Consider the following 12,623-nt stretch of genomic DNA (forward strand, 5'->3'; position numbering starts at 1 on the left):
GTCGAGAACGTCGATTCAGGAGTCAGGCATAGGCAAAGTACGCAGCTGCTTAGGACAAATCGGCATAGGGGGCAAAGTCATGGAAAAAAATATAACAACAATAAACAAACAAAGAAAACTATATACATCAAATTAAAATTGTTGTGCTGCCAGAAACATGGCCGCCTCTAGCTATAGGCAGAGTAAGCAGGTACCTATAGGGCCCCCAGATTACCTGTGTTGCGAAGGAAGTTTAATTTTCTTGGTATGGGGGGCAGGGAAACTGTAGCTTTGCCTAGGGCCCCTGTAAAAGTAGACTTGGCTCTGCCCACCATGCATACATACCTATGATACAGTTTGGTGATTCAGGGAGTTTCCTCACAACAAATTTTGCCGGAAAAGATTTCCTCTAAACTCGTTTAATGCGCTACGTTTATCCTTAAAACTGTGAATAATTATCCACTCCATATTGAGTCAATACAGGAAAAAAACATTTTATTTTTCAGGAAATATAACAAGGCAAGAAGTTTAACACATTCAGGATGTGTGTCGCTATACATTCCAAATATTCATACAATTTAATACAAGAATTCCTGTGCCATACAAATTCAAGTGCACAGTTTCTATAGAAAATTAAAAATTAAAAAGTATCAAAAATCAAAACACGAGAGAATAGTTTTTTTTTTTTTTTTAAATAAATAAAAATAAATACATAACTTGCGCTAACACTGCCCTCAGGTGATAATATAGGGAATTACAGTAAACAGGGCAATTTTTTCAGATTTCCAGACACTTCTGATTTGTGATGGTCCGGTATTAACCATTTTTTCTTAAGAAAAAAAATAATACTAAGTGACACATGGCAACAAAATAATATGATAGTAAACATAAGGTACTGAAGGGCAAATACATATGCAAAAAAACATTTGCACCATTTGCACCACAATAAGGATAATTTAAAAGAAATTTAAAAGGAATTCATAATGCAGAATGCACATTTGAAATTGCAATCAAAATCACAGTGAAACTACACTCTACTTCTTTCTGCTCTGCCATGTTTTTACATATACTCCTAGCAGTGGTAATGACATGGACTGAGGAATTAAGTAAAATAAGAAACATATATAACAAATGAACTTTCAAAATACTGAAACGAGTCTTGTCTTTTCAATTAACAGTCTTAAAAACAAACTTAAAAACTAGGCTTCTCATAACTTTGAGGGACTGTCAGATTGTCGTACCTGAAGCAACAGAGACGAGAATCATACATGGTGTGAGCAGACTTTACTTGGAATTGTTAGCTTTGAAAGTGTGCCTTTCTAGGCTGTCATAGATGGCTGTTGTAATGCCCCAGGTAAGGCAGGACCGAAAGATAACCAGGGAACCACCACGGTACAAGAGGGCAACGCTGCGCTGCCGAGAGTTCCACAGCATCACCCCAGACTCCCATGCCCCATGTGGCCCTCCAACAACCTGGGCCTGTATATTGGCCACCAGAACTGAGAGTGGATACAGGGGCAAACTGATGATCATGGAGTTGAGAACACCTGACATAAAGGACGATGCACCGGGTGAAAGACCTTGCTGCCAGAGCATGCTCTGCACTGGATTCTTCAGCCCGAAGTAGAGGCAGCTGCCAATAGCGTTGCGGATCATCGTGGGCATCAGGCCCCTGTAGAACCCGGATGGCAGGCTCTCAGAGCGAAACCGTGACAGCACACTCCGGAGCGTGGGCAGATTGCAGTCATTGCTGGAGTTCTGCATCACGTTCTGTACCCGCTCAAAGGGCGTGAAGACCAGGGCCTCCACCACACCTACACCAAGGCCTGCAAAAGCTGGCAAGAGGAGTGGGGAGATGAAGTGCACATCTGAGAGTTGGTGCATGAATGTGTCTTGGAGGCCGAACAACAGTGTCCCCTGCAGTGTCTTCACCAGCAGTGGAGGCACCACCCCTCTGTAGAGCTTCCATGGGCCTTCCCTATAAAGCTGAGCAATGGCTTCACGAACGAGGGTGCTGTGTATCTGCTGGCGGAATACGGTCTTGTAAACAGGAAATGTGACTAATGTTGTTACGGTGGATAGCAAGCTGGACGTACCACCATGCATGTAGCTGTGGAACCACACAATAGGATGCTGAGTCGCACAGGGCAATTCATCCTTACATACTTCATGTCTCCTATTCATCTTCCCCCTTCCTTCTGAATGAGGCTCAGCCCTGAAGAAGAAACAGAAATTCTATGCATCTTTACAAACTTCACGGCGTTTGTGCCAGTAATTCCGGCATGGAACTCGAAGTAGCAGAATCTTACATTGTGACTATCAAAACAAAAGGCAAACACTGGCATTTGAATGGCTACCCTTATCATAAATAAACAGTATTTTTAAATCCACGAAGCAAAATAAATGGTACTAAAAATATTACTCATAAAGTGCGCATGTATTTAAATAACCGCATGTTACACATTTCCTGCATTATTACATATTTCCTGCATTATTACACATTTCCTGTTCTAAACGAATATCCGCACATCAAACGTCAACCCACTCAGACCATTATAAAATAATAGTGTTTTTTCTAATTTACTGATACCGAGGTATTACACAAAAAAGAATGGAGAGTGAAAATAATTTTGCATTGAAATTGGGTCGGATCTATACGTATCATTAAGATTTATGACAGAAAATGCTCGAGTAAAAATAAATAAACACTAAAACTCTTAGTTTGTAAGCGTTTATCTTAGTTAAAGATTTAATTAATTTCGCTACCTCCTTTCATCCGTCTTCACTCTGGAATCGGTACTTAATGATAATTATTTATCCTGTATCTAAAGACGTTTAAAAAACTGGTAGAAATACTCGATAAAAAAACAAATATAAGAAAACGATAATTCCGAAAATAGCAATTCAAAAGGAAATTTTCCAAATACATAATATTTGCACCAGGTAGGTTTAAAATGTGCTGTCGGCAATTATTATACTTTCCTTGTCGTCGGTCATTGTAAAGTAATCCTGCCCCTTCATGAAATAACTATTGGACGGCGTGTTTCCGTTAGTTAAATTCTAACTGGCTGTTGCACCTGTCAATCAACCAGGCAGAAAACGGTTTCCTTTGGGTCTCAAGCCTTAAACATCTATCAATCTTCCAGTAGATTATCTGGTAAAAGATTTTCATATCTCAATATTCACTGTGAAAAATACAAATTCAGTCAGAAATTGGACATTGACCCGATTTTGTCGGATATCTAGTGCTTAAGGTCCCCTTATACTATCCCGTTATTCAATGAAATGGCTTCCAAATTAACATACAGTACTACCAGGAAACTTTCTTGCACAAAAATTATATATATATATATTTTTTAATATTAATATTTGTAAAGAATACAAAATATTATTTGCAAAGATCCTATCGGTATTCAAATTTCCGAAACCTATGACGCGAAACCAATTACAAAATTAGAGGAGGTAGCAGGGGCGTTTCTACCTATTGGAAAGATCAGGGGCTGTGAAATGAAGTTTACGTGGGGCTTGACATTTTATGGTTTTGTAGGAAGATTGATATCAAAGCTAAATACTCTGGACTAGGCTTAAGATACTCGGGGATATAGCCTCGACTGATCGGACCTAAAAACGCCCATGAGAGGTAGAGTAGCTTACGGACTGGTGCAAAGAGAGTAATTTTATGCTTAATTGTGGCTAAAGCAAGAGATGGTTGTGGACTCCCAAAACTCGATCCTCCACTGCTTATTGTAGACAGGGTTAAAAAACAAAAAAAAATCATGTACCTTTGGGTACGCCTCACTGAGGATCTTACCTGCAGCTTCAATGTTTGTATTGTAGTCAAGCACCAAAACAATGCTTGCACTTCACGTATTTGTTCGCCATTGCTGCTAAGGTTCGATGCTCTGGTCTTGTGCAAAATGTATGCGTGTGTGTGTATATGTGCATTTAGGTGTCTATATAACTTACTTTAATCCTTTTATATTGGATGGCAGGATTGATTGAGAGGTGTGAATGTTTTTTTCCTAGTATTATATCTATCTTTACTTCATCTTAAATTGCACCCAAACTCCAGAGAAACATTTCATCCATGTGGGACACAGTACGCAAATGTCCATGTGCACATGTAGTCTTATATGGTGATATATCAATCTTTAAAAAGAGTGAGGAATTGGGGGCAAAGTTGCCAGCTCTAACGCAGCTGGCATGACACACTTGCAGACGCTCATGCAAGAAATCTTACAGTAAATATTATTCCATCTCAATATTTGCGACATCAAAAGCATCGGGCTAGTTTGCAAACTTTAGACTATTCACAAGGCAATAAAACTGTTACATTCATGTGCGTGTGTATGCAGAATTGTCTCAAATTCAAAATCTCACTCCAGCCAGCTGGCCAACGTTGGGACTAATGTGCGGGTAGAATGAAGGTGTATAGCATGAGTGATCTGGATTTGGCTGAAGTTTGAACACTCTGATCTTGGTATAATTCATTGTAAAAAAAAAAAAAAACATTGTGAATTGCAATGTGAATTTAGTTTCAGATGTAAAAAAACCAAAAACAGGATTTTGTTAGGATATTAGTAACTTAGGTGTCGATGTTGTATGCCAAAAATTTGATCTGACAAGCATGTTACAATGAAAGACAGGAGAACAGTTATACTGCTAGCAATGTACTTGTTTTCATTGGAAACACTGAAATTAATGAGTTCACAGATTTCAGCGCAAACACATCACTCACCCACTCAGTCAAGGTTATGACAGCCATAGAGATGCAAACTGACACTTGGATTTTAAGAATCACCTGGAAACGATGCCAGTTCACCAATTACTTACACGGTGACAATTTTTCTGAAGACTACGCAAGCCCCAGAATATTACAGGAAACCCAAAGAAATGGCAAATCGTACAAAAAAGCTCCATGAACACTGCTTACTGTTAATATTAAGTCCACAGCAGAAAGTTAAGTGCTGGAACAACAGTGGACTACTCTCCTGAGAGGTCCTATTGCACAAGCTGCACCTTGCTTCAGTGACAGAGAATAAGTTCTTCACTGTGATTTTAATTAAGAGGTCTGGCCAAGTGTGCAACATCCGGTTATGGAAGGGGAGGAAGCAAACCCAAATAAAATTTCTTGTATGAGAATCCCTTAGCACCCAGTTACACCATGCATCTTAATGATTGCCCTCTATAACAAACAACCCAGTCACATTTTTGTGTAATTCATCTGTCAGTTGTAGACACTTATGCTCCTTAAATCCATGAAGTAGTTGGAAGTAAGAGGAAATGGTTAAACAGATAATGTATTTGCCTTTGTGTACACACACACACACACACACACACACACACACACACACACACACACACACACACACACACACACAGCAGTCATACTGGTGTAGATTGAATCACATAAGCCCAAAAAAAAAAAACATTACTCAACCATTAAACATCAGGTCCATAATTGCATTAGATACTTTCAAAAATTTGGATCGAATTTAATCTAGCACTTTCAAGTAAGAGGTGTCTGAGGGGAAACACGGAGTCATTCACTTGGTTGATACTTTTATCCATGCAGAACACATGGAACTGCACACGGACAATGCTGCACATTCAGCAAATACCAAGAGAGAAGTCATTTGGGGGACGTAAGCGCAGACAGACGACCTCGTTTAGAAACAGTGAACTAAAATTAGCCTTCCAAAGAACTCAGACAAGTTTAAAAAAAAAAAAAGCAAACTGCTTGTTTATCAACAAAGCTCCTGCCTAGATAAACTACCATTAAGGACTAGAGGCACGAGAAGGGGGGGGGGGCATCCTTACAAAATTATACATCTTTACCATCCCCACACATGCACTGTGGAACCGCTTTCCAACCTGGCTTTGGTAGCACTGACACCTATAACACATTCATGTTCTGTTTACTGTGGGAAACTCTGGATAGACTAGTAGAGTAAGACTGAACTAGGTTACTTAAGTCAGCGTTTAATATGCCCAACTGTCGAACACACCGACAGCCATTGTAACAAAATATGGGGGAGGGGGGCTAACATGGAGCAAGCTGGAGGGAGGAGGAAGATGCCCCGGGTGGAATCACGATGGCCGAGTAGAAATTAGACAGTCATTCCTCAGAACCACTGGACCCATGGCGTGGTGAATGTTGGGGTGCCAAGCCAGCCTCTGAAACATGACTCTCCTTACAGGTAAAGGGAGGGGGGCGGCTTTGCAAGGCGTGGCAGGGTGAGCAGGGGCAGCCTGGGTCTAGGACTTCTTCCTGTTTTTGCAGATAGGTATGGGGCTTCTGTTACAAGGGAACGTGGCTGAAGAGATAGGAGACAGACTCGCCATTGTGAGTCCTGCGAATAGCCTCAGCCAGAATCATGGAGATGTCAATCACCTGCAGGAGAACACATGCATGCTCTGGTCACATATTACATTACTCGTGTAACAGTCAAATAAGGAAAAAAAGCAGGTTACGATGCAAAGCCTGCAGAATACACAAGATACAGTTAGATCAGGAGCAAGGAAGTGGTTTAACCTGTGCCCCAAGGGAGGCCATCTTTGATGTCCTACACAGAGACTGCTTACCTGTATCTTGGAACAGTGCTTCATCTTCTCTTCCTGTGGTATGGTGTTGGTGACCACCACAGCCTCGAAGCAGGCATTGTTGATGCGCGAGATGGCCGGGCCAGAGAAGATGCCATGGGTCAGTATGGCATACACCTTGGTAGCACCAGCTGACAGAAGTCTGATGGATGTAAAAACCACATGAATCATACAGAAGCTCAAAAGGATTTGCAAAGCAGAATTAGCATAAAGTACTTTTGACAGCTTTATTAACGACGTGTCACTAAGAAATCAGTACATCATTAGCATGATAAAAAAAATTAAATGTTGGTTTAAATATGAGGTCATTTTCGAAGCCATAGCCCTGGAGATTACAATGTGACCAATTGAGTCACTTCACTACAAAAATATGAAATGTTTCACAAATTTCCATTTAATTATTCATGACACCAGGAATGCTCCAATTCAACATCTATACAGTCTAGGTCAAGTGTCAGTCTGAATTTCCGAGCTTTATACCAGCTACTGGGACAAGCACGCTAAAAGCATGAGATTGATGGCAGAGTGAGCTTACTTATCGGCAGCATGGCAGATGGTTCCGCAGGTGTCCGCCATATCATCCACCAGGATCGCAACTCGGTCTTTGACGTCCCCGACCAGAACCATGCGATCCACTTCATTGGCTTTCTTCCTCTCTTTGTGGATAAGAGCGAAGTCCACGTTCAGGCGGTCGGCGATAGAGGTGACCCTGTGAAGAGATGGCTAAGGTTTTCACATGGAATATAGTTTTAGTTCAGCCCCATGCCCCCCAAAAACATCTGTCCAAATGTGTGAATGGTTTTGGAAAAATACTGAGCTGAGTATAGAGAAAAAGCTGCATGAAAAACAAGCCACACTGTCACAGCGTGTAGTTAGAGTATGGAACAGTCTTCCTGTTACTGTACCACAAGCTAAAACCCTGGGATCCTTAGGGTTCTTAGATAAGATTTTATCAACTCCGAGATATTAAGTTTTCCCCAAACGAGCTTAATGGGCCGAATGGCCTCCCCTCGTTTGTAAATTTCTTATGTTCTTTACTGGGGGATGAGTGCGCAATGTAACCTAGAGGCTGGTTGACTGTCTACATACCACAGGTGTATACACAAAGATAGTCCTGCCACAGCTGGCATAAAGACATCTGAAAAGCAAAACAACAACTCATGGGGAATCTGGCTATTCCAGATGGGGAGAAACGGAAGAGGAGGCGGCGTGGGAGAATCACACCGGCCAAAAACTCCCCAAAGCTGGTTGAGGGTAGTTCTGGCTCAGATAACTGCACTTTGGCAGGACTGGTCATCAACCACAATACCATATCATATACAAGTTAAATTTCTGTGAATGCACTTTGTTTTTGAGTTGGCGGTCGCTGAAAACAAGGTTATCATTTACAATTGAAGATGTAAAGAAAAGAACCTAACAACCACCTTGTCTGGTTAATCTTACATAGTGACCTACTGCCAAATATGGGATTCGAACCTGCGACCTTCAGACTACAGGAAGAGGCCCAATCTACTGAGCCACATGACACCCCAGTGGATTACTTTTGTCCAGCTCACCTTTTAGCACCTCCTGCGTCTGGAGATACGATGGTGCAGTTCTTCCATTCGGGGATGTTCTCCTTGATCCACTTCAGCACGGCGGGTTCCGCGTACAGATTGTCCACAGGGATGTCGAAAAAGCCCTGCAAACGGTACGGCAGCCAGACGTCAGGAAGACACACGGCTTCCTGCCAAAATGGGGCTTCACGGTCCCGCTGGCAAACAGGCCCTAAATTCAGTCGTCAACCATTCATCCCTCCATCTTCCTTAACTGCAGATCTAGCGCAGGATCAAAGTGTCCAGCATAATGGATTTAAAAACAAAAATAAGCACATTAAGAATATGAACTATTTTCAAAAAGACTTACGGATGTATCAAGTGACTTTCTTTCCTTTAAAATGTTCTACAGTACTATTTATACTGTTACTATTACAGTTTCTTGCGAACAATATAATTGCCATGGCTATTTCCACTTCCGAATTTAGCAGAGGAATCTGAATACTCTCATACTTAAAACAAGTTCAAAACATGCGGTTCCACACTTCACAAGACCAAGAGCCAAAGCTAAAAGCACCTGCGGTGATGTCAGAATAAAGCTGGAATGCCCGTTCATTTCACTGCCATACTGACCTGTATCTGAGAAGCGTGCAGATCCATGGTGATAATGTGGTCGGCGCCGGAGACGGACAGCATGTTGGCCACCAGTTTAGCAGAGATGGGGGCACGACTCTGAAAGGGTAGCAGAGAGCCACCGTTAAAGCCCCTCACTCATTCTGCCAAAAATGCATCAGAAAATTGTCGCAGACAATGTCACTGCAAGCTGGTGCATCTGCATGATCAGGAGCACCATGTGGGTTAATGGGAGTTTTACTTACACAAAATTGTTCAGAGGGCAGAAGGAAAAATGATTGGTTCAGAGAGGCAGGGCCAAGCAACTAGAGAAGGTACGACCAACCAATCTGATATCTTAGTCTCACCTCCTCTACGATTTGATTGGTTCTCTCTCTGAAACAATTCCTTCTGTCCTCAGAACATTTTTGCGCAAGTAAAATTCCCACGAGCAGCATGTGGAGGGAGGAAACAAAACAAAGGATCTAGAAAAGGAACCACGCCAACTTAAGAGACCACAACCAACCACATCTTTATAATCTAAAAGGGCAGGTGGGTTAAGGTAAGCCAGCTAGGTGGGGTTACTAAAGCAGCTGGGGAGACACCCTTTGCCCCCACCTTGTCCTTCTTGTCTTGCCGAGCGTAGGGGAAGCAGGGGATGACGGCGGTGACACGGGAGGCTGAGGCGATCTTGCAGGCGTTGATCATGATCAGCAGCTCCATCAGGTTGTCGTTGATCTCGCCACAGCCGCTCTGGACAATGTAGACATCCTCCCCACGAACGCTCTCGCCGATCTCCACGCTGGGGGGGGGGGGGGTTTGGGGGCATTGGACACAGCGTCTCTATTTAGATGGGAAGCCGATTTTATACCCAAGTTGTGGAGCAGTTAACTAACGTGACCGTTTTTTGTGGTGGAGGCAAAAACAAAATAGTTGACATGGGGGGGGGAGGGGAATCCAGTGAGTATGACATGCCCATAAAAACAAAGACAGCCTATCACGGTGCAATTAGCATTTAAAAGGGGGGGGGGTATCAGAATGCAAACAAGCATTTCACCATAGGATGTTAAGGTGAAAGTGCTTCTCAAATGTCAAAGGCACCTGTGTCACACTCCTCCTCTATTTGCATTCACTACACATCACCCCCATCACATTTAAGGCTATCGCTTCTGAGGTGGGCTCTGAACCAGCACATTGCTGTGCGGTGACCAGGTTGGACATTTTTGGCCAACAGGAAAAGCCAGTCTAGGCTAAAGTGATTTGGTCAGCACGGCGACAAGCACAAACTCATCTTATCTACCTACAGCTTTCAGAGTGGCACAATCTTGGAAGCGGTGCAGCGATCACATGATGGCATGGCAAACAGTCTGAAGTGCTTCTCTGGAAGCCAGCAACAGGCAATCAATCACACTAATTTATTTTGCTGGAGAAAGAAAGCTAGTCACTCCTTCCATTATTAGCCTGACAGCCACCATAACTACCATCGTTGAAAGTGGGTGAAAGTGAAGCTCCATATTTAAAATACACAGTCACACCATCAATGTTACGTTCCCTCTTAAAATTCTAACTGCCGCCTTTAACAAATGAAACTTCACCTTTTCCTTCTGAAATGCCCGTATGAATCTTTTGAAATGACACTGTCTATTTTTAATGACACAGGGCAGCTACCGAGTTTACATAAAGTCCTGTCTATCCATAGCCAGTGTGCTGAAATACCGTGCCGTCAGGCAGAAAATGGATCTACCATGACGGTCACACCAGCACGCCACACACCCCCTGGCTTTGGCCACTGCGAAAATTACTATTCATTAAACACTCTTCACGGCCAACCTTCCACAGCCTGCACTGACATACCAGTGTCTCTTTATTCACCGAAACTTTTCCCATTCCGTTTTATATGTGGACTAGTAACCTGCACCAACGCAAGAGCAGCAGAGTCTGAATCAAAGTAGCCCGTGACTTATGAGGGCATCAGAGGTCAACACCTAACCATGTGACCTACACTGGCAAACATCACAGTCATGCAAGAGATCGAATAGCAGCTGTCATGCAAAGCCAGTAATCTTATTTTAATATTGTGGGCACAGTTTATACTGATGCAGTTTAAATCCTTATGTTATGCCTATGCATTAGACAAGGCGCAAGACAACACACCCCTATGATGAACAAATACTGGCACATGAGAGATCTCTACAGCTTAGTTTATTCAACTTTCATGCTAACAATACATGAAAATATATAACGTATAACTTCAATCCCACTAAGTTTCACACAAAACCAATTCCAAGGTAGAACTGCAAATTTCTTGCTGTGAGGCAGATAAGTCAAAACCGTTACATACAGAGCCCACATTTTCATGATGAATGATTATTCTTAAATAATAATATAATATAATTATTATATAATAATTTATTATGGGAGATACTGTATATTCACATTTTTTGTTGTAAAAGGCAAAATTTTATAGCTATATTCTGACTACAGCCAATCACCTAAGTAACCAAGAATGTTTTATTAACGTTTAATGCACCTAATTTTAATGTGGCACTAATCTATGCCCTGCAAGTACTAACAAATGTCAAAATTACAATCCATCTTTATTTTCAGCTCAGATGGAGGATGTTAAGTTCTGACAAAGAAATGAGATTTAAATTACAGAAATAACCCTGCTCTTCCCAACCAGGAACATGAGAGAGTATATAATTTCTAAGGACTCGAAGAAACTCAGCTGTAAAAAAAAAAGCGTTTAATCGTACACATGTGCAGGCATGAATAATCGAGGATTAGTGAACAATGGAGAAATTAGACATAGCGGTATGCTAATATACAACTAAATATAACAGTCCTCGTCCCGCTGTTCAACGGTTATATTTATCATGACTTTCACTCGATATCTTAAGTTGCAGTAATGTTTTAATTTTTAAAATATTTTAAACGAAAAATTCATTCGAGTGGAATTGTTCCAATATGGGAGACATACTTGTCTCACCAAAAAACGCTCAAGTTTCCATTTAATACTACAGTATATAATAATAATACGTCATTGTAAGCACTAGCTTAAATGAGTCATACAGGTTTCAATAATTTAATCTTTTCTACGAAACTATTATGATATAATATTCATGCGGACCCAATGCCTGTGTTGCCAAGCCGATCATTAACAGAAATAGGAGGTTAAATTGTTTTTGTCGCATTTTTGCCGATTTATAATCGGTGGGTCAACTGTTAGCGCTTAATTCCGGGACACCAATGCTTTGTTAACTACAAGGCCCACAATGCCCCCAGAACTAAACTGCCCATAGATACAGCGCATGTGGTTTAGCTAAACCCTCATGTTACACAGATCGTTACCCTTTTCAGCGTGGCTGTTTAGCCGAACACGTGGTCATCCGCATCGCAAAACAAAAATGCACTCACCAGGTCTCTTGGTTACTAAATTTTTTGGTGACGACTTTTCCCAACTCGAGTCCCAAACGATCAGCGATCTTTTGAGATAGGTCCTGGTGAGAGCTTCCGCTGAAAATCTTTATGTTCGGCATGTCTGGCCGTTCAAGTGAGCTGGCTTCTTCAGAGATCAAACAAGAATTTCAACCTTATCTGCAATCCGACCGAGATGTGTTGTTTGATAAACTGGAGACGAAAGCCAGATATCTGCCCCTTAATTTGCTTACATTTATAAACGCGTAACGCCGCACTAGCTGCACACCACACTCTACCTCTCCTCCATCGTAACCTGCGCGCGCTTCCCTTCGGCAGCGCGCGGCATCACTTTTTGGCACGCCCCTCGGCGCGTATGCGTCACATTGGCTCCCTTCAGCCGCTGGCGCGACGTCTTACGTTTATTGGACCAGTCGTAGCACGAGGTCTCAGTTCATATTACTGATTTGTCAGCAG

The 12,623-nt window shown here is 42.0% G+C and overlaps 2 protein-coding genes across 5 annotated transcripts; both read right to left on the reverse strand.

Annotated features, from left to right (window-relative positions):
- Positions 1–457: 457 nt before the first annotated feature.
- On the reverse strand, positions 458–3,300 carry LOC125751219 (solute carrier family 25 member 53-like). 4 transcript variants are annotated; one of them, XM_049029873.1, is made up of 3 exons: positions 2,746–3,300; positions 2,076–2,194; positions 458–1,814 (listed from the first exon to the last, which is right to left on the reverse strand). In XM_049029873.1, the coding sequence occupies exons 2-3, from the start codon at positions 2,161–2,163 to the stop codon at positions 1,264–1,266; spliced, it is 639 nt and encodes a 212-aa protein (XP_048885830.1). In that variant the 5' UTR covers positions 2,164–2,194; positions 2,746–3,300; the 3' UTR covers positions 458–1,263. The 4 variants fall into 4 exon arrangements, with proteins under 4 accessions (XP_048885830.1, XP_048885828.1, XP_048885827.1 ...); XM_049029871.1 differs by having other exon boundaries at positions 458–2,004; positions 2,746–2,757; XM_049029870.1 differs by having other exon boundaries at positions 458–2,194.
- Positions 3,301–4,633: 1,333 nt separating this feature from the next.
- On the reverse strand, positions 4,634–12,500 carry prps1b (phosphoribosyl pyrophosphate synthetase 1B). Its single transcript, XM_049029084.1, has 7 exons — positions 12,147–12,500; positions 9,348–9,531; positions 8,751–8,849; positions 8,139–8,263; positions 7,118–7,291; positions 6,565–6,724; positions 4,634–6,373 (listed from the first exon to the last, which is right to left on the reverse strand). The coding sequence occupies exons 1-7, from the start codon at positions 12,266–12,268 to the stop codon at positions 6,281–6,283; spliced, it is 957 nt and encodes a 318-aa protein (XP_048885041.1). The 5' UTR covers positions 12,269–12,500; the 3' UTR covers positions 4,634–6,280.
- Positions 12,501–12,623: the final 123 nt, after the last annotated feature.

This window comes from Brienomyrus brachyistius, chromosome 10 (genome assembly GCF_023856365.1).
Source record: "Brienomyrus brachyistius isolate T26 chromosome 10, BBRACH_0.4, whole genome shotgun sequence".
Taxonomy (NCBI): domain Eukaryota; kingdom Metazoa; phylum Chordata; class Actinopteri; order Osteoglossiformes; family Mormyridae; genus Brienomyrus; species Brienomyrus brachyistius.

Excerpts from the sequence above, each read along its gene's own strand:
- LOC125751219 (XM_049029870.1), bottom strand. The coding sequence starts at position 2,163 with ATGAATAGGAGACATGAAGTATGTAAGGATGAATTGCCCTGTGCGACT.
- prps1b (XM_049029084.1), bottom strand. The coding sequence starts at position 12,268 with ATGCCGAACATAAAGATTTTCAGCGGAAGCTCTCACCAGGACCTATCT. Across the intron at positions 9,532-12,146 it reads TTTAGTAACCAAGAGACCTG|CGTGGAGATCGGCGAGAGCG; the intron begins GTGAGTGCATTT and ends CCCCCCCCCCAG. Across the intron at positions 6,374-6,564 it reads AGCACTGTTCCAAGATACAG|GTGATTGACATCTCCATGAT; the intron begins GTAAGCAGTCTC and ends GTTCTCCTGCAG.